Source organism: Oncorhynchus keta, chromosome 24 (assembly GCF_023373465.1).
Source record: "Oncorhynchus keta strain PuntledgeMale-10-30-2019 chromosome 24, Oket_V2, whole genome shotgun sequence".
In the NCBI taxonomy this organism is placed as follows: Eukaryota; Metazoa; Chordata; class Actinopteri; order Salmoniformes; family Salmonidae; genus Oncorhynchus; species Oncorhynchus keta.
In genome coordinates, this window is record NC_068444.1 from 5,820,151 (window position 1) to 5,842,850 (window position 22,700).

The window sequence follows — 22,700 nt, forward strand, 5'->3', positions numbered from 1 at the left end:
CTGATGTTGTACAGCTGACTGGGCTGTGAATGTCTGTTGTTGTACAGCTGACGGGGCTGTGAATCTCTGATGTTGTACAGCTTACTGGGCTGTGAATGTGTGATGTTGTACAGCTTACTGGGCTGTGAATGTGTGATGTTGTATAGCTTACTGGGCTGTGAATGTGTGATGTTGTACAGCTTACTGGGCTGTGAATGTCTGGTGTTGTACAGCTGACTGGGCTGTGAATGTCTGGTGTTGTACAGCTGACTGGGCTGTGAATGTCTGATGTTGTACAGCTGACTGGGCTGTGATGTTGTACAGCTGACTGGGCTGTGAATGTCTGATGTTGTACAGCTTACTGGGCTGTGAATGTCTGATGTTGTACAGCTCACTGGGCTGTGAATGTCTGATGTTGTACAGCTTACTGGGCTGTGATGTTGTACAGCTTACTGGACTGTGATGTTGTACAGCTGACTGGACTGTGATGTTGTACAGCTTACTGGGCTGTGAATGTCTGATGTTGTACAGCTGACTGGGCTGTGAATGTCTGGTGTTGTACAGCTGACTGGGCTGTGAATGTCTGATGTTGTACAGCTGACTGGGCTGTGAATGTCTGGTGTTGTACAGCTGACTGGGCTGTGAATGTGTGATGTTGTACAGCTGACTGGGCTGTGAATGTCTGATGTTGTACAGCTGACTGGGCTGTGATGTTGTACAGCTGACTGGGCTGTGAATGTCTGGTGTTGTACAGCTTACTGGGCTGTGAATGTGTGATGTTGTACAGCTTACTGGGCTGTGAATGTCTGATGTTGTACAGCTCACTGGGCTGTGAATGTCTGATGTTGTACAGCTTACTGGGCTGTGAATGTGTGATGGTGTACAGCTTACTGGGCTGTGAATGTCTGGTGTTGTACAGCTGACTGGGCTGTGAATGTCTGATGGTGTACAGCTTACTGGGCTGTGAATGTCTGGTGTTGTACAGCTGACTGGGCTGTGAATGTCTGATGTTGTACAGCTTACTGGGCTGTGAATGTGTGGTGTTGTACAGCTGACTGGGCTGTGAATGTGTGATGTTGTACAGCTCACTGGGCTGTGAATGTCTGATGTTGTACAGCTGACTGGGCTGTGAATGTCTGATGTTGTACAGCTGACTGGGCTGTGATGTTGTACAGCTGACTGGGCTGTGAATGTGTGATGTTGTACAGCTCACTGGGCTGTGAATGTCTGATGTTGTACAGCTCACTGGGCTGTGAATGTCTGATGTTGTACAGCTGACTGGGCTGTGAATGTCTGATGTTGTACAGCTGACTGGGCTGTGAATGTCTGATGTTGTACAGCTCACTGGGCTGTGAATGTCTGATGTTGTACAGCTCACTGGGCTGTGAATGTCTGATGTTGTACAGCTTACTGGGCTGTGAATGTCTGATGTTGTACAGCTGACTGGGCTGTGATGTTGTACAGCTGACTGGGCTGTGAATGTCTGATGTTGTACAGCTCACTGGGCTGTGAATGTCTGATGTTGTACAGCTGACTGGGCTGTGAATGTCTGATGTTGTACAGCTGACTGGGCTGTGAATGTCTGATGTTGTACAGCTCACTGGGCTGTGAATGTCTGATGTTGTACAGCTCACTGGGCTGTGAATGTCTGATGTTGTACAGCTTACTGGGCTGTGAATGTCTGATGTTGTACAGCTGACTGGGCTGTGATGTTGTACAGCTGACTGGGCTGTGAATGTCTGATGTTGTACAGCTCACTGGGCTGTGAATGTCTGATGTTGTACAGCTGACTGGCCTGTGAATGTCTGATGTTGTACAGCTGACTGGGCTGTGAATGTCTGATGTTGTACAGCTGACTGGGCTGTGAATGTGTGATGTTGTACAGCTCACTGGGCTGTGAATGTCTGATGTTGTACAGCTCACTGGGCTGTGAATGTGTGATGTTGTACAGCTGACTGGGCTGTGAATGTCTGGTGTTGTACAGCTGACTGGGCTGTGAATGTCTGATGTTGTACAGCTTACTGGGCTGTGAATGTCTGATGTTGTACAGCTGACTGGGCTGTGATGTTGTACAGCTGACTGGGCTGTGAATGTCTGATGTTGTACAGCTCACTGGGCTGTGAATGTCTGATGTTGTACAGCTGACTGGCCTGTGAATGTCTGATGTTGTACAGCTGACTGGGCTGTGAATGTCTGATGTTGTACAGCTCACTGGGCTGTGAATGTCTGATGTTGTACAGCTCACTGGGCTGTGATGTTGTACAGCTTACTGGGCTGTGATGTTGTACAGCTTACTGGGCTGTGAATGTCTGATGTTGTACAGCTGACTGGGCTGTGAATGTCTGATGTTGTACAGCTCACTGGGCTGTGAATGTCTGATGTTGTACAGCTCACTGGGCTGTGATGTTGTACAGCTTACTGGGCTGTGATGTTGTACAGCTTACTGGGCTGTGAATGTCTGATGTTGTACAGCTTACTGGGCTGTGAATGTCTGATGTTGTACAGCTCACTGGGCTGTGAATGTCTGATGTTGTACAGCTCACTGGGCTGTGAATGTCTGATGTTGTACAGCTGACTGGGCTGTGAATGTCTGATGTTGTACAGCTCACTGGGCTGTGAATGTCTGATGTTGTAAAGCTTACTGGGCTGTGAATGTCTGATGTTGTACAGCTCACTGGGCTGTGAATGTCTGATGTTGTACAGCTCACTGGGCTGTGAATGTCTGATGTTGTACAGCTTACTGGGCTGTGAATGTCTGATGTTGTACAGCTGACTGGGCAGTGAATGTCTGATGTTGTACAGCTCACCGGGCTGTGAATGTCTGATGTTGTACAGCTCACTGGGCTGTGAATGTCTGATGTTGTACAGCTGACTGGGCTGTGAATGTGTGATGTTGTACAGCTCACTGGGCTGTGAATGTCTGATGTTGTACAGCTCACTGGGCTGTGAATGTCTGATGTTGTACAGCTTACTGGGCTGTGAATGTCTGATGTTGTACAGCTGACTGGGCTGTGAATGTGTGATGTTGTACAGCTTACTGGGCTGTGAATGTCTGATGTTGTACAGCTGACTGGGCTGTGAATGTGTGATGTTGTACAGCTCACTGGGCTGTGAATGTCTGATGTTGTACAGCTCACTGGGCTGTGAATGTCTGATGTTGTACAGCTTACTGGGCTGTGAATGTCTGATGTTGTACAGCTGACTGGGCTGTGAATGTGTGATGTTGTACAGCTTACTGGGCTGTGAATGTCTGATGTTGTACAGCTGACTGGGCTGTGAATGTGTGATGTTGTACAGCTTACTGGGCTGTGAATGTCTGATGTTGTACAGCTGACTGGGCTGTGAATGTCTGATGTTGTACAGCTGACTGGGCTGTAAATGTCTGGTTGTTTCCATGTCTGTTCTTTTGAGGAACATCGTAATTTGTCTGTGATCAGACAGAGGTGTTAGTGGCTTGACAGTGAATGAGCTGAGAGAGAAAGGGTCAATGTCTGAGATCATTTAGTCTACTGTACTGTGGCCAAGAGGTGAGCAGTAGGTGAATCTCCCCAAACAGACCCCCGTAACCTACCATTGACAAAGTACAGACCCAGGCTTCTACAGAGCTGCTGCTTCTGTTGTTGTTGATGGTGCTGTTGGCTCTATGGGGGAGACGAAGACAGTTAGAGACAGAATGGCCTGTAATGAAGCTGTCCCCTTGTGTGGTCTGTCCCTGTTGGTTCTATGGGGCAGATGAAGACAGTTAGGGGGGTCTCCTCTCAGTAATATGGGGATTCTGAGGGGGGGGAGATCTCCTCTGAGTAATATGGAGATTCTGAGGGGGGGAAGATCTCCTCTGAGTAATATGGGGATTCTGAGAGGGGGGAGATCTCCTCTGAGTAATATGGAGATTCTGAGGGGGGATCTCCTCTGAGTAATATGGAGATTCTGGGGGGAGATCTCCTCTGAGTAATATGGAGATTCTGAGGGGGGGGGAGATCTCCTCTGAGTAATATGGAGATTCTGAGAGGGGGAGATCTCCTCTGAGTAATATGGGGATTCTGAGGGGGAGATCTCCTCTGAGTAATATGGAGATTCTGAGGGGGGAGATCTCCTCTGAGTAATATGGGGATTCTGGGGGGGGTCTCCTCTGAGTAATATGGAGATTCTGAGGGGGGAGATCTCGTCTGAATAATATGGGGATTCTGGGGGATCTCGTCTGAATAATATGGATGAATAATAATAATATTTTAACCAAATGTGATATTTACCCATTTTGAGGGGATCAATAAGATTTTGTAGTTTGGATTTGTCCCTGCCTCTATTGACAGAGCTGTGTTTCTGTGACGGGACAGTGACCTCTCTGTAGCCTGTGGGGCAGTGACCTCTCTGTAGCCTGTGGGGCAGTGACCTCTCTGTAGCCTGTGGGGCAGTGACCTCTCTGTAGCCTGTGGGGCAGTGATGGCACAGTGACCTCTCTGTAGCCTGTGGGACAGTGACCTCTCTGTAGCCTGTGGGACAGTGACCTCTCTGTAGCCTGTGGGACAGTGACCTCTCTGTAGCCTGTGGGGCAGTGACCTCTCTGTAGCCTGTGGGGCAGTGACCTCTCTGTAGCCTGTGGGGCAGTGATGGCACAGTGACCTCTCTGTAGCCTGTGGGACAGTGACCTCTCTGTAGCCTGTGGGGCAGTGACCTCTCTGTAGCCTGTGGGACAGTGACCTCTCTGTAGCCTGTGGGACAGTGAGTGACAACATCAGCCTTACACCATGTCTCCTGCAGAATAATGACATCACCATCTTTAAGATGTTTGTTGAACTCCAGTGTTAAACGCTTCAGTCTGAAGGTTGATGAGTTTAGACCCTGAATGTTCCACATGCTGACTGATAGGTTGATGAGTTTAGGCCCTGAATGTTCCACATGCTGACTGATAGGTTGATGAGTTTAGGCCCTGAATGTTCCACATGCTGACTGATAGGTTGATGGGTTTAGGCCCTGAATGTTCCACATGCTGACTGATAGGTTGATGGGTTTAGGCCCTGAATGTTCCACATGCTGACTGATAGGTTGATGGGTTTAGACCCTGAATGTTCCACATGCTGACTGATAGGTTGATGGGTTTAGGCCCTGAATGTTCCACATGCTGACTGATAGGTTGATGAGTTTAGGTCCTGAATGTTCAACATGCTGACTGATAGGTTGATGAGTTTAGGCCCTGAATGTTCAACATGCTGACTGATAGGTTGATGGGTTTAGGCCCTGAATGTTCCACATGCTGACTGATAGGTTGATGAGTTTAGGTCCTGAATGTTCAACATGCTGACTGATAGGTTGATGAGTTTAGGCCCTGAATGTTCCACATGCTGACTGATAGGTTGATGAGTTTAGACCCTGAATGTTCCACATGCTGACTGATAGGTTGATGAGTTTAGGCCCTGAATGTTCCACATGCTAACTGATAGGTTGATGGGTTTAGGCCCTGAATGTTCCACATGCTGACTGATAGGTTGATGGGTTTAGGCCCTGAATGTTCCACATGCTGACTGATAGGTTGATGGGTTTAGGCCCTGAATGTTCCACATGCTGACTGATAGGTTGATGGGTTTAGGCCCTGAATGTTCCACATGCTGACTGATAGGTTGATGAGTTTAGGCCCTGAATGTTCCACATGCTGACTGATAGGTTGATGGGTTTAGGCCCTGAATGTTCCACATGCTGACTGATAGGTTGATGAGTTTAGGCCCTGAATGTTCACCATGCTGACTGATAGGTTGATGAGTTTAGGCCCTGAATGTTCACCATGCTGACTGATAGGTTGATGAGTTTAGGCCCTGAATGTTCCACATGCTAACTGATAGGTTGATGAGTTTAGGCCCTGAATGTTCCACATGCTGACTGATAGGGTTGATGAGTTTAGGCCCTGAATGTTCCACATGCTGACTGATAGGTTGATGAGTTTAGGCCCTGAATGTTCCACATGCTGACTGATAGGTTGATGAGTTTAGGCCCTGAATGTTCCACATGCTAACTGATAGGTTGATGAGTTTAGGCCCTGAATGTTCACCATGCTGACTGATAGGTTGATGAGTTTAGGCCCTGAATGTTCCACATGCTGACTGATAGGTTGATGAGTTTAGGCCCTGAATGTTCAACATGCTAACTGATAGGTTGATGAGTTTAGGCCCTGAATGTTCCACATGCTAACTGATAGGTTGATGAGTTTAGGCCCTGAATGTTCCACATGCTAACTGATAGGTTGATGAGTTTAGGCCCTGAATGTTCCACATGCTAACTGATAGGTTGATGAGTTTAGGCCCTGAATGTTCCACATGCTAACTGATAGGTTGATGAGTTTAGGCCCTGAATGTTCCACATGCTGACTGATAGGTTGATGAGTTTAGGCCCTGAATGTTCCACATGCTGACTGATAGGTTGATGAGTTTAGACCCTGAATGTTCCACATGCTGACTGATAGGTTGATGAGTTTAGGCCCTGAATGTTCCACATGCTGACTGATAGGTTGATGAGTTTAGGCCCTGAATGTTCCACATGCTGACTGATAGGTTGATGAGTTTAGGCCCTGAATGTTCCACATGCTGACTGATAGGTTGATGAGTTTAGACCCTGAATGTTCCACATGCTGACTGATAGGTTGATGAGTTTAGGCCCTGAATGTTCCACATGCTGACTGATAGGTTGATGAGTTTAGGCCCTGAATGTTCCACATGCTGACTGATAGGTTGATGAGTTTAGACCCTGAATGGTCAACATGCTGACTGATAGGTTGATGAGTTTAGGCCCTGAATGTTCCACATGCTGACTGATAGGTTGATGAGTTTAGGCCCTGAATGTTCCACATGCTGACTGATAGGTTGATGAGTTTAGGCCCTGAATGTTCCACATGCTGACTGATAGGTTGATGAGTTTAGGCCCTGAATGTTCCACATGCTAACTGATAGGTTGATGAGTTTAGGCCCTGAATGTTCGACATGCTAAATGATAGGTTGGATCTTTTAAGTTCAATACGCTTTGAAAAGGAAGCAAGGAGAGAGGACATACGGAATTGAGGAAAGACAAATTCAGAAAGAGACGTAAACGTAGGTTGTACTCTCACAAATCTGACATGGCAGAACTATACCACTAGGTGGTGATGATGTACAAGATCATGTTTCAGGGATGCAATGGAAGTTTGTCTGAGTCTGTGAGTCTGTGAGTCTGTGAGAGAGAGAGAGACAGAGAGAGAGAGAGAGAGAGAGAGAGAGAGAGAGAGAGAGAGAGAGAGAGAGAGAGAGAGAGAGAGAGAGAGAGAGAGAGAGACAGAGAGAGAGAGAGAAAACGAGAAAGAGAGATGTTTTTTGTCATATACACCAGATCGGTGCAGTGAAATGCGTTGTTTTACACGGTCAGCCATAGTAGTAGAGCGCCCCTGGAACTAATTAGGATTAAGTGCCTTGCTCAAGTCGCACGTCAACAGATTTTTCACCTTGTTGGCTCGGTATTCAAACCAGCTACCTTTCGGTCACTGGCCAAACACCCTAACCTAATGTGTGTGTGTGTGTGTGTGTGTGTGTGTGTGTGTGTGTGTGTGTGTGTGTGTGTGTGTGTGTGTGTGTGTGTGTGTGTGTGTGTGTGTGTGTGTGTGTGTGTGTGTGTGTGTGTGTGTGTGTGTGTGTTTAGATGTTTTATGTTATGTTATTATTTCAACCTAAAGGGCTTTAGTGTTCCTATAGAAATGTAAAAACATACAGAAAATCCATGAGGCATGTTGATCATGACTTTACATTAATCAGCATGTTGATCATGACTTTACATTAATCAGAATGTTGATCATGACTTTACATTAATCAGAATGTTGATCATGACTTTACATTAATCAGAATGTTGATCATGACTTTACACTAACCAGCATGTTGATCATGACTTTACACTAATCAGCATGTTGATCATGACTTTACATTAATCAGCATGTTGATCATGACTTTACATTAATCTGCATGTTGATCATGACTTTACACTAATCTGCATGTTGATCATGACTTTACACTAATCAGCATGTTGATCATGACTTTACACTAATCTGCATGTTGATCATGACTTTACACTAATCAGCATGTTGATCATGACTTTACACTAATCAGCATGTTGATCATGACTTTACACTAATCAGCATGTTGATCATGACTTTACACTAATCTGCATGTTGATCATGACTTTACACTAATCTGCATGTTGATCATGACTTTACACTAATCAGCATGTTGATCATGACTTTACACTAATCTGCATGTTGATCATGACTTTACATTAATCTGCATGTTGATCATGACTTTACATTAATCAGCATGTTGATCATGACTTTACACTAATCTGCATGTTGATCATGACTTTACACTAATCAGCATGTTGATCATGACTTTACACTAATCTGCATGTTGATCATGACTTTACACTAATCAGCATGTTGATCATGACTTTACACTAATCTGCATGTTGATCATGACTTTACACTAATCTGCATGTTGATCATGACTTTACACTAATCTGCATGTTGATCATGACTTTACACTAATCTGCATGTTGATCATGACTTTACACTAATCTGCATGTTGATCATGACTTTACACTAATCTGCATGTTGATCATGACTTTACATAAATCTGCATGTTGATCATGACTTTACACTAATCTGCATGTTGATCATGACTTTACACTAATCTGCATGTTGATCATGACTTTACATTAACCAGCATGTTGATCATGACTTTACATTAATCTGCATGTTGATCATGACTTTACATTAATCTGCATGTTGATCATGACTTTACATTAACCAGCATGTTGATCATGACTTTACATTAATCAGCATGTTGATCATGACTTTACATGAATCTGCATGTTGATCATGACTTTACACTAATCTGCATGTTGATCATGACTTTACATTAATCAGCATGTTGATCATGACTTTACACTAATCTGCATGTTGATCATGACTTTACACTAATCAGCATGTTGATCATGACTTTACACTAATCAGCATGTTGATCATGACTTTACACTAATCTGCATGTTGATCATGACTTTACATTAATCTGCATGTTGATCATGACTTTACACTAATCAGCATGTTGATCATGACTTTACACTAATCTGCATGTTGATCATGACTTTACACTAATCTGCATGTTGATCATGACTTTACACTAATCAGCATGTTGATCATGACTTTACACTAATCTGCATGTTGATCATGACTTTACATTAATCTGCATGTTGATCATGACTTTACATTAATCAGCATGTTGATCATGACTTTACACTAATCTGCATGTTGATCATGACTTTACACTAATCAGCATGTTGATCATGACTTTACACTAATCTGCATGTTGATCATGACTTTACACTAATCAGCATGTTGATCATGACTTTACACTAATCTGCATGTTGATCATGACTTTACACTAATCTGCATGTTGATCATGACTTTACACTAATCTGCATGTTGATCATGACTTTACACTAATCTGCATGTTGATCATGACTTTACACTAATCAGCATGTTGATCATGACTTTACATTAATCTGCATGTTGATCATGACTTTACACTAATCTGCATGTTGATCATGACTTTACATTAATATGCATGTTGATCATGACTTTACACTAATCTGCATGTTGATCATGACTTTACACTAATCTGCATGTTGATCATGACTTTACACTAATCAGCATGTTGATCATGACTTTACACTAATCTGCATGTTGATCATGACTTTACATTAACCAGCATGTTGATCATGACTTTACATTAACCAGCATGTTGATCATGACTTTACATTAACCAGCATGTTGATCATGACTTTACATTAATCAGCATGTTGATCATGACTTTACATTAATCTGCATGTTGATCATGACTTTACATTAATCTGCATGTTGATCATGACTTTACACTAATCTGCATGTTGATCATGACTTTACACTAATCAGCATGTTGATCATGACTTTACACTAATCTGCATGTTGATCATGACTTTACATTAATCTGCATGTTGATCATGACTTTACACTAATCAGCATGTTGATCATGACTTTACATTAATCTGCATGTTGATCATGACTTTACACTAATCTGCATGTTGATCATGACTTTACACTAATCTGCATGTTGATCATGACTTTACACTAATCAGCATGTTGATCATGACTTTACACTAATCAGCATGTTGATCATGACTTTACATTAATCTGCATGTTGATCATGACTTTACATTAATCAGCATGTTGATCATGACTTTACACTAATCAGCATGTTGATCATGACTTTACATTAATCTGCATGTTGATCATGACTTTACATTAATCTGCATGTTGATCATGACTTTACACTAATCTGCATGTTGATCATGACTTTACACTAATCTGCATGTTGATCATGACTTTACATAAATCTGCATGTTGATCATGACTTTACACTAATCTGCATGTTGATCATGACTTTACACTAATCTGCATGTTGATCATGACTTTACATTAACCAGCATGTTGATCATGACTTTACATTAATCTGCATGTTGATCATGACTTTACACTAATCTGCATGTTGATCATGACTTTACACTAATCAGCATGTTGATCATGACTTTACACTAATCTGCATGTTGATCATGACTTTACACTAATCTGCATGTTGATCATGACTTTACATTAATCTGCATGTTGATCATGACTTTACACTAATCTGCATGTTGATCATGACTTTACACTAATCTGCATGTTGATCATGACTTTACACTAATCAGCATGTTGATCATGACTTTACACTAATCTGCATGTTGATCATGACTTTACACTAATCTGCATGTTGATCATGACTTTACACTAATCAGCATGTTGATCATGACTTTACACTAATCTGCATGTTAATCATGACTTTACACTAATCAGCATGTTGATCATGACTTTACACTAATCAGCATGTTGATCATGACTTTACACTAATCTGCATGTTGATCATGACTACACTAATCTGCATGTTGATCATGACTTTACACTAATCTGCATGTTGATCATGACTTTACACTAATCTGCATGTTGATCATGACTTTACACTAATCTGCATGTTGATCATGACTTTACACTAATCTGCATGTTGATCATGTCTTTACACTAATCTGCATGTTGATCATGACTTTACACTAATCTGCATGTTGATCATGACTTTACACTAATCTGCATGTTGATCATGACTTTACACTAATCTGCATGTTGATCATGTCTTTACACTAATCTGCATGTTGATCATGACTTTACACTAATCTGCATGTTGATCATGACTTTACACTAATCTGCATGTTGATCATGTCTTTACACTAATCTGCAGAGAAATACGAACCAGAGGATACTGAGTGGTGAGGATGGTAACCACCACCCGAAGCAACAGACCAGAGGATACTGAGTGGTGAGGATGGTAACCACCACCCGAAGCAACAGCAACAGACCAGAGGATACTGAGTGGTGAGGAGGGTAACCACCACCCGAAGCAACAGACTAGAGGATACTGAGTGGTGAGGAGGGTAACCACCACCCGAAGCAACAGCAACAGACTAGAGGATACTGAGTGGTGAGGAGGGTAACCACCACCCGAAGCAACAGCAACAGGCCAGAGGATACTGAGTGGTGAGGATGGTAACCACCACCCGAAGCAACAGACCAGAGGATACTGAGTGGTGAGGAGGGTAACCACCACCCGAAGCAACAGCAACAGACCAGAGGATACTGAGTGGTGAGGATGGTAACCACCACCCGAAGCAACAGACCAGAGGATACTGAGTGGTGAGGAGGGTAACCACCACCCGAAGCAACAGACCAGAGGATACTGAGTGGTGAGGATGGTAACCACCACCCGAAGCAACAGACCAGAGGATACTGAGTGGTGAGGATGGTAACCACCACCTGAAGCAACAGGCCAGAGGATACTGAGTGGTGAGGATGGTAAGGATGGTAACCACCACCCGAAGCAACAGCAACAGACCAGAGGATACTGAGTGGTGAGGAGGGTAACCACCACCCGAAGCAACAGACCAGAGGATACTGAGTGGTGAGGATGGTAACCACCACCCGAAGCAACAGACCAGAGGATACTGAGTGGTGAGGAGGGTAACCACCACCCGAAGCAACAGCAACAGGCCAGAGGATACTGAGTGGTGAGGATGGTAACCACCACCCGAAGCAACAGCAACAGACCAGAGGATACTGAGTGGTGAGGATGGTAACCACCACCCGAAGCAACAGACCAGAGGATACTGAGTGGTGAGGAGGGTAACCACCACCTGAAGCAACAGACCAGAGGATACTGAGTGGTGAGGATGGTAACCACCACCCGAAGCAACAGACCAGAGGATACTGAGTGGTGAGGAGGGTAACCACCACCCGAAGCAACTGACCAGAGGATACTGAGTGGTGAGGAGGGTAACCACCACCCGAAGCAACAGCAACAGACCAGAGGATACTGAGTGGTGAGGAGGGTAACCACCACCCGAAGCAACAGACCAGAGGATACTGAGTGGTGAGGATGGTAACCACCACCTGAAGCAACAGGCCAGAGGATACTGAGTGGTGAGGATGGTAACCACCACCCGAAGCAACAGGCCAGAGGATACTGAGTGGTGAGGATGGTAACCACCACCCGAAGCAACAGACCAGAGGATACTGAGTGGTGAGGATGGTAACCACCACCCGAAGCAACAGACCAGAGGATACTGAGTGGTGAGGAGGGTAACCACCACCCGAAGCAACAGGCCAGAGGATACTGAGTGGTGAGGATGGTAACCACCACCCGAAGCAACAGACCAGAGGATACTGAGTGGTGAGGAGGGTAACCACCACCCGAAGCAACAGCAACAGTGGCAAGGCCATTTGCGATGTCTTTTTTTCTGGATGTTGTTGTCATATGAACTGTTCATACTGTATTGGTATTGGATCAGATACAGTGCATTCAGAACGTATCCAGAGTTCGGGACAAGTCCTTGAGTGGCCCTGCCAGAGCCCGGACTTGAACCCGATCGAACATCTCTGAAGAGACCTGAAAATAGCTGTGCAGCAACGCTCCCCATCCAACCTGACAGAGCTAGAGAGGATCTGCAGAGGAGAATGGGAAAAACTCCCCAAATAAAGGTTTGCCAAGCTTGCAGTGTCATATCCAAGAAGCCTAGAGGCTGTAATCACTGCCAAAGGCGCTTCAACCATGTACTGAGTAAAGGGTCGGAATACTTATGCAAATGTGATATTTCATTTTTTTATTTTTAATAAATTCGTAAAAAATTCTAAACTCGTTTTTGCTTTGTCATTATGAGGTATTGTGATGTCATTATGGGGTATTGTGATGTCATTATGTGGTATTGTGATGTCATTATGGGCTATTGTGATGTCATTATGGGGTATTGTGATGTCATTATGGGGTATTGTGTGTAGATTGATGTGGGGGGGAGAATTATTTCATCCATTTTAGAATAAGGCTGTAAAGTAACAAAATGTGGAAAAAGTGAAGGGGTCTGAATACATTCCGAATGTACTGTATGTGTTTAGGATACATTCCATGTTATTTCAACTATCATACTGTAGTACACATATATACACACTTTACCCCCCAGTGTCCCCATGTCCTGCTTTAAGAGTAGATGTGTTTGGAGGGATGCTGTGTGACCCATTTTATAAGCTGCTTTAAAAAGTACTTGTTTTTGGCATTACTACAGAGCAGGCGTTGACCTCATCCACTTATCCTACTGACACAGGGATCGACAGACATTAAAACAGATTATTAGACTGGCGTGTCCATGTTAAAAACATTTAACTATAATAAACCCTATGGCAGATCGGTGCTCTGAACCCACGCCCTTAAATGAGCTGAGGGTGTATCCATGTTAAAAACATTTAACTATAATAAACCCTATGGCAGATCGGTGCTCTGAACCCACGCCCTTAAATGAGCTGAGGGTATATCCATGTTAAAAACATTTAACTATAATAAACCCTATGGCAGATCGGTGCCTCTGAACCCACGCCCTTAAATGAGCTGAGGGTATATCCATGTTAAAAACATTTAACTATAATAAACCCTATGGCAGATCGGTGCTCTGAACCCACGCCCTTAAATGAGCTGAGGGTATATCCATGTTAAAAACATTTAACTATAATAAACCCTATGGCAGATCGGTGCTCTGAACCCACGCCCTTAAATGAGCTGAGGGTATATCCATGTTAAAAACATTTAACTATAATAAACCCTATGGCAGATCGGTGCCTCTGAACCCACGCCCTTAAATGAGCTGAGGGTATATCCATGTTAAAAACATTTAACTATAATAAACCCTATGGCAGATCGGTGCTCTGAACCCACGCCCTTAAATGAGCTGAGGGTATATCCATGGTTTGTTATTTTTATTTCCAGTTAAACTGCATGCAGATATAAAAACTGTAACTTCAGAAAAAATATATATGTTTTTCTCGTTATTACATATTTCTGGCATACAATCTATTCTGTTCTATAAATCACTTCATATATTCTATTCTGTTCTATAAATCACTTCATATATTCTATTCTGTTCTATAAATCACTTCATACAATCTATTCTGTTCTATAAATCACTTCATATATTCTATTATGTTCTATAAATCACTCCATACAATCTATTCTGTTCTATAAATCACTTCATATATTCTATTCTGTTCTATAAATCACTTCATATATTCTATTATGTTCTATAAATCACTCCATACAATCTATTATGTTCTATAAATCAATTCATATATTCTATTCTGTTCTATAAATCACTCCATACAATCTATTCTGTTCTATAAATCACTTCATATATTCTATTCTGTTCTATAAATCACTTCATATATTCTATTCTGTGAGGCTGAGGTCAGGCCTGTGGACCAGGGTTAGTCTGAACAGTGATGGCATTGAACTGCTAGTAGATGGTTTGTTACGGTGGGAGGAGCTAATTGGTAGTAGATGGTTTGTTATGGTGGGAGGAGCTAGTTGCTAGTACATGGTTTGTTATGGTGGGAGGAGCTAGTTGCTAATAGATGGTTTGTTACGGTGGGAGGAGCTAGTTGGTAGTAGATGGTTTGTTATGGTGGGAGGTTCTATAAAAATCTAGTTGCTATAAATCATATATGGTTTGTTATGGTGGGAGGGGCTAGTTGCTAATAGATGGTTTGTTACGGTGGGAGGAGCTAGTTGCTAGTAGATGGTTTGTTACGGTGGGAGGAGCTAGTTGCTAATAGATGGTTTGTTACGGTGGGAGGAGCTAGTTGGTAGTAGATGGTTTGTTATGGTGGGAGGAGCTAGTTGCTAATAGATGGTTTGATATGGTGGGAGGAGCTAGTTGCTAATAGATGGTTTGTTACGGTGGGAGGAGCTAGTTGCTAATAGATGGTTTGTTAAGGCGGGAGGAGCTAGTTGCTAATAGATGGTTTGTTACGGTGGGAGGAGCTAGTTGCTAGTAGATGGTTTGTTACGGTGGGAGGAGCTAATTGGTAGTAGATGGTTTGTTATGGTGGGAGGAGCTAGTTGCTAATAGATGGTTTGTTACGGTGGGAGGGGCTAGTTGCTAATAGATGGTTTGTTATGGTGGGAGGGGCTAGTTGCTAGTACATGGTTTGTTACGGTGGGAGGGGCTAGTTGCTAATAGATGGTTTGTTACGGTGGGAGGAGCTAGTTGCTAGTCGATGGTTTGTTACAGTGGGAGGGGCTAGTTGATAGTACATGGTTTGTTATGGTGGGAGGGGCTAGTTGCTAGTAGATGGTTTGTTATGGTGGGAGGGGCTAGTTGCTAGTAGATGGTTTGTTACGGTGGGAGGAGCTAGTTGCTAGTAGATGGTTTGTTATGGTGGGAGGAGCTAGTTGCTAGTAGATGGTTTGTTACGGTGGGAGGAGCTAATTGGTAGTAGATGGTTTGTTACGGTGGGAGGAGCTAATTGGTAGTAGATGGTTTGTTACGGTGGGAGGAGCTAATTGGTAGTAGATGGTTTGTTATGGCGGGAGGAGCTAGTTGCTAGTAGATGGTTTGTTACGGTGGGAGGAGCTAGTTGCTAGTAGATGGTTTGTTACGGTGGGAGGAGCTAATTGGTAGTAGATGGTTTGTTACGGTGGGAGGAGCTAATTGGTAGTAGATGGTTTGTTATGGTGGGAGGAGCTAATTGGTAGTAGATGGTTTGTTACGGTGGGAGGAGCTAGTTGCTAGTAGATGGTTTGTTACGGTGGGAGGAGCTAATTGGTAGTAGATGGTTTGTTACGGTGGGAGGAGCTAATTGGTAGTAGATGGTTTGTTATGGTGGGAGGAGGTAGTTGCTAATAGATGGTTTGTTACGGTGGGAGGAGCTAGTTGCTAATAGATGGTTTGTTATGGTGGGAGGAGCTAATTGGTAGTAGATGGTTTGTTATGGTGGGAGGAGCTAGTTGCTAATAGATGGTTTGTTATGGTGGGAGGAGCTAGTTGCTAGTACATGGTTTGTTACGGTGGGAGGGGCTAGTTGCTAATAGATGGTTTGTTAAGGCGGGAGGAGCTAATTGGTAGTAGATGGTTTGTTATGGTGGGAGGAGCTAGTTGCTAGTAGATGGTTTGTTACGGTGGGAGGAGCTAGTTGCTAATAGATGGTTTGTTACGGTAGCAGGAGCTAATTGGTAGTAGATGGTTTGTTATGGTGGAAGGAGCTAGTTGCTTGTAGATGGTTTGTTACGGTGGGAGGAGCTAGTTGCTTGTAGATGGTTTGTTACGGTGGGAGGAACTAGTTGCTTATAGATGGTTTGTTACGGTGGAAGGAGCTAGTTGCTAATAGATGGTTTGTTATGGTGGGAGGAGGTAGTTGCTTGTAGATGGTATGTTATGGTGGGAGGAGCTAGTTGCTTATAGATGGTTTGTTACGGTGGGAGGAACTAGTTGCTTATAGATGGTTTGTTACGGTGGGAGGAGCTAATTGGTAGTAGATGGTTTGTTATGGTGGGAGGAGCTAAATGCTAATAGATGGTTTGTTATGGTGGGAGGGGCTAAATGCTAATAGATGGTTTGTTATGGTGGGAGGAGCTAGTTGCTAGTAGATGGTTTGAAATGGTCGGAGGGGCTAAATGCTAATAGATGGTTTGTTATGGTGGGAGGGGCTAAATGCTAATAGATGGTTTGTTATGGTGGGAGGAGCTAAATGCTAATAGATGGTTTGTTATGGTGGGAGGGGCTAAATGCTAATAGATGGTTTGTTATGGTGGGAGGAGCTAAATGCTAATAGATGGTTTGTTATGGTGGGAGGAGCTAAATGCTAATAGATGGTTTGTTATGGTGGGAGGAGCTAAATGCTAATAGATGGTTTGTTATGGTGGGAGGAGCTAAATGCTAATAGATGGTTTGTTATGGTGGGAGGAGCTAAATGCTAATAGATGGTTTGTTATGGTGGGAGGAGCTAAATGCTAATAGATGGTATGTTATGGTGGGAGGAGCTAAATGCTAATAGATGGTTTGTTATGGTGGGAGGAGCTAAATGCTAATAGATGGTTTGTTATGGTGGGAGGAGCTAAATGCTAATAGATGGTATGTTATGGTGGGAGGAGCTAATTGGTAGTAGATGGTTTGTTATGGTGGGAGGAGCTAAATGCTAATAGATGGTTTGTTATGGTGGGAGGGGCTAAATGCTAATAGATGGTTGTTGTTATGGTGGGAGGAGCTGTTATGGTTTGGGAGGAGCTAGTTGCTAGTAGATGGTTTGTTACGGTGGGAGGTTTGTTATGGTGGAAGCTAGTTGCTAATAGATGGTTTGTTACGGTGGGGAGCAGCTAGTTGCTTGTAGATGGTGGTAGTAGATGGTTTGTTATGGTGGGAGGAGCTAATTGCTCGTAGATGGTTTGTTATGGTGGGAGGAGCTAGTTGCTTGTAGATGGTTTGTTACGGTGGGAGGAACTAGTTGCTTATAGATGGTTTGTTACGGTGGGAGGAGCTAATTGGTAGTAGATGGTTTGTTATGGTGGGAGGAGCTAAATGCTAATAGATGGTTTGTTATGGTGGGAGGAGCTAAATGCTAATAGATGGTTTGTTATGGTGGGAGGAGCTAAATGCTAATAGATGGTATGTTATGGTGGGAGGAGCTAAATGCTAATAGATGGTTTGTTATGGTGGGAGGAGCTAAATGCTAATAGATGGTTTGTTATGGTGGGAGGAGCTAAATGCTAATAGATGGTATGTTATGGTGGGAGGAGCTAAATGCTAATAGATGGTTTGTTATGGTGGGAGGAGCTAAATGCTAATAGATGGTTTGTTATGGTGGGAGGAGCTAAATGCTAATAGATGGTATGTTATGGTGGGAGGAGCTAATTGGTAGTAGATGGTTTGTTATGGTGGGAGGAGCTAAATGCTAATAGATGGTTTGTTATGGTGGGAGGGGCTAAATGCTAATAGATGGTTTGTTATGGTGGGAGGAGCTAGTTGCTAGTAGATGGTTTGAAATGGTCGGAGGGGCTAAATGCTAATAGATGGTTTGTTATGGTGGGAGGGGCTAAATGCTAATAGATGGTTTGTTATGGTGGGAGGAGCTAAATGCTAATAGATGGTTTGTTATGGTGGGAGGAGCTAAATGCTAATAGATGGTGTGTTATGGTGGGAGGAGCTAAATGCTAATAGATGGTTTGTTATGGTGGGAGGAGCTAAATGCTAATAGATGGTATGTTATGGTGGGAGGAGCTAAATGCTAATAGATGGTTTGTTATGGTGGGAGGAGCTAAATGCTAATAGATGGTATGTTATGGTGGGAGGAGCTAAATGCTAATAGATGGTATGTTATGGTGGGAGGAGCTAAATGCTAATAGATGGTATGTTATGGTGGGAGGAGCTAAATGCTAATAGATGGTATGTTATGGTGGGAGGAGCTAAATGCTAATAGATGGTATGTTATAGTGGGAGGAGCTAAATGCTAATAGATGGTATGTTATGGTGGGAGGAGCTAAATGCTAATAGATGGTTTGTTATGGTGGGAGGAGCTAAATGCTAATAGATGGTATGTTATGGTGGGAGGAGCTAAATGCTAATAGATGGTATGTTATGGTGGGAGGAGCTAAATGCTAATAGATGGTATGTTATGGTGGGAGGAGCTAAATGCTAATAGATGGTTTGTTATGGTGGGAGGAGCTAAATGCTAATAGATGGTATGTTATGGTGGGAGGAGCTAAATGCTAATAGATGGTTTGTTATGGTGGGAGGAGCTAAATGCTAATAGATGGTATGTTATGGTGGGAGGAGCTAAATGCTAATAGATGGTATGTTATGGTGGGAGGAGCTAAATGCTAATAGATGGTTTGTTATGGTGGGAGGAGCTAAATGCTAATAGATGGTATGTTATGGTGGGAGGAGCTAAATGCTAATAGATGGTATGTTATGGTGGGAGGAGCTAAATGCTAATAGATGGTATGTTATGGTGGGAGGGGCTAAATGCTAATAGATGGTATGTTATGGTGGGAGGGCTCTAGCCCAAAGGAAACTAAAAGTGTTATTTTTACATGCATGAACGAGCGTGTCCATGCTGGAATCAGAACGCAACAGTAGTGAATAAGAAAACACAGACGGGGCCGCGAGCATCAACATGTGCTTCAAATGAGTCTATTTTTGCTCACGTCTACACAAAGCAATGCTGGTGACCGCGAGCAGATAAATCGCCAGAAAAAATAGACTGTTTGCGCATTGTTACATCTGGCATTGTGTACAGTTAGTTAAAAAGTATCTATTTAGTGTTGATACATTTGGCTGTCAGTGCCAATAATACATGTTTGTTTTTTAAATAACTTTTTGCAGACCTAAGTTGATTTCGAGCACAGGCATATGGCCTAGCCGGGCTTGAGCTGGGAAACTTGACAAACTCAGTTCAAGAGAGAATTATGTTATGTAGAAAGAACTGGACTATCTGAATTCTTTATAAACTGGCTCGGGTGTATTCGCTACAACTCTCCTCGCGTTCATGAGCCACCATATACAGGAGGCACACTTCGGTGGCTCCCATACGCTATGCGGTGTATGTGAACTGACGCTCTACTCTGGCCATTGTGGTTTCGGTTTAAGGACCAATGCCAAATGGACCCCTAAACTCTACACACTAAGCCCTATCTATACCTTATGCACTTGTGGAGAACTGAGATGAATCAATTTCGCAATCCCTCCACCTTGCACTCTGATAGGCTAAGGGGAAAGGTTCACCATATTTCTTATACCAATAAAAATCCTCTCAGTTCTCTAGAAGTGCATCCCCAGATGCCTCTGCTCTGTCTGGGACGAGGACGAACCCAGTTCCCCTTCCTATCCTCTGTTCTCTTAGCCAAAGAGGGAAACTCCGGTTTGGGCCTAGACTCAAAACACATAGCCAAACGCTCTGTTGCGGTCGCATGACATGGGCCACATTCAGTTGGCAACAAACAGAAGAACACGGACTGAAAGAAGGTGACCGTTTCAAATAAGAAACCCTTGTTTTCCTTGGTGAGTGTAAACAGCTCCACGTGGAGCTGGAGAGCCCTAGAAGGCCGATGGCTGGAGGCGGGTGCAGCATGTTCATGCCAACCCAGTCGGTCAGTTGAACTAATAAACAAATACGGTGATGTCACAATAGGTGTGAAGAAAAAAAACACCCGGGACAGGGTTCTAAAAGTTCTCTTCTCAGAAAAGTTTTCATTAACAGAGGAGAGCGAGAGAGATGCCCACATTTGGGCATAAGCAGCACTACTATAGATAAATAACGTTTTGTTCTTTAATAATAATAATAATAATAATTATTATAATAGCATTGCTATGTGAATTCAATGTGATCGATCTATGCATTGCTGGAAACAAGTTGCCTGCTATATATATATATATATATATACTCTGTTCATGCAAACGTGTCACAAAAGTAGCGCACCAGTCACATAAGTTGCCACACACCTTTTAAAGGCATTACCCATCATTACATACACCTTTTAAAGCCATTACCCATCATTACATACACCTTTTAAAGCCATTACCCATCATTACATACACCTTTTAAAGCCATTACCCATCATTACATACACCTTTTAAAGCCATTACCCATCATTACATACACCTTTTAAAGCCATTACCCATCATTACATACACCTTTTAAAGCCATTACCCATCATTACATACACCTTTTAAAGCCATTACCCATCATTACATACACCTTTTAAAGCCATTACCCATCATTACATACACCTTTTAAAGCCATTACCCATCATTAAGTACACCTTTTAAAGCCATTACCCATCATTACATACACCTTTTAAAGCCATTACCCATCATTACATACACCTTTTAAAGCCATTACCCATCATTGCATACACCTTTAAAGCCATTACCCATCATTACATACACCTTTTAAAGCCATTACCCATCATTACATACACCTTTTAAAGCCATTACCCATCATTACATACACCTTTTAAAGCCATTACACATCATTACATACACCTTTTAAAGCCATTACCCATCATTAAGTGCACCTTTTAAAGCCATTGCCCATCATTAAGTATCACTGAAAGAGTCACCGCGCTACGTACCTTGATCACTGCTACAACCCGCACGCGGGAAGTCTTTTCCGATGTACTCGATAGCCTCCTCTTCATCATCAGGACTTTTGCGTCTCTTCGACATTTGTTGCTCCCTTGTTTTTGTTCTTTGACAGCGGTGGAGGAGTGAGTGGTAGCCAAACAGCGGATCTACTATCAACTGGCGAGGCACGCACATGCAACAGACAGTCACAGCGGATGGCGAGTGTACAAATCCGAACGGAGAAAAACACACTTCAATTACATCAAACAGACCTCGCTCTTCGTTCTGTGTCCTCCCCTCCGGCGCGTCTCCAAACCAGTGAGAGTAGAGCAAGTAGGGAGGTACGTGAATGGATGCCCCGGACACTGGATACGCAAAACACGAATAGAGAGATTGTCAGAATGAAGGCTAATACGGATGCTAGCAGTGATGGGACACTAAGTGATTTTTTTTTTTAGGGATAGCGAGAGAGGCTTCGTTTATCCCCCCTGACAAATATTGCAACTGAGCTGATTTGTTGATCACGTGTGTCCAGGATTATAAGGTTTGGCCATGTTCGGTTGGAAATTACGCATGAGAGGCAACTGGTTACTGATCCTTGCAGGCCCGGTCCTGACCGGTCTGCCGCCCTAGGCAACCCCTCAAATCTCAACCTGGTTTCAGAGCATTTCATATTATTATTTAAGACACTCCATTTTAGTATATGTTAGGTTTCATATGGTATATATTCATTTGTGGTTGTCCATCACCATGATATGTGACGCAATACATTCTTATTATACTGTATGTACAATATTACGAATTTGCAAAACATATATATTACTTATTCTAGCTATATGGTTTACATTAGTTAGGCTAGGTGTTAGGGGCTAGGGTTGGGTTTAAGTTTAGGCGTTAGCTTGAAGAGTTCGGGGAACGGTTAGCTAACATGCTAAGTAAACTCAGCAACAAAATAAATGTCCTCTCACTGTCAACTGTGTTTATTTTCAGCAAACTTAACATGTGTAAATATTTGTATGAACATTCAACAACTGATCAAATTCCACAGACATGTGACTAACATAAATGGAATAATGTGTCCCAGAACAAAGGGAGAGGGGGGGAATCAAAAGTAACAGTTAGTATCTGGTGTGGCCACCAGCTGCATTAAGTACTGCAGTGCATCT

General features: G+C 43.1%; 1 protein-coding gene and 1 long non-coding RNA gene across 2 annotated transcripts in view; one reads left to right on the top strand and one right to left on the bottom strand.

The window, feature by feature from the left end:
* LOC127911325 (cAMP and cAMP-inhibited cGMP 3',5'-cyclic phosphodiesterase 10A-like) overlaps positions 1–22,125 on the bottom strand; it is a 279,068-nt gene extending 256,943 nt beyond the window's left edge. Inside the window, 1 exon segment of the mRNA XM_052477545.1 lies at positions 21,543–22,125. Coding sequence (XP_052333505.1) covers positions 21,543–21,729 — 187 coding nt within the window. The 5' untranslated portion in view covers positions 21,730–22,125.
* On the top strand, positions 4,811–6,679 carry LOC127911327 (uncharacterized). The gene is made up of 3 exons (XR_008077863.1): positions 4,811–4,933; positions 5,286–5,373; positions 6,299–6,679. It is a non-coding gene; the product is annotated as an uncharacterized LOC127911327 (long non-coding RNA).
* Positions 22,126–22,700: the final 575 nt, after the last annotated feature.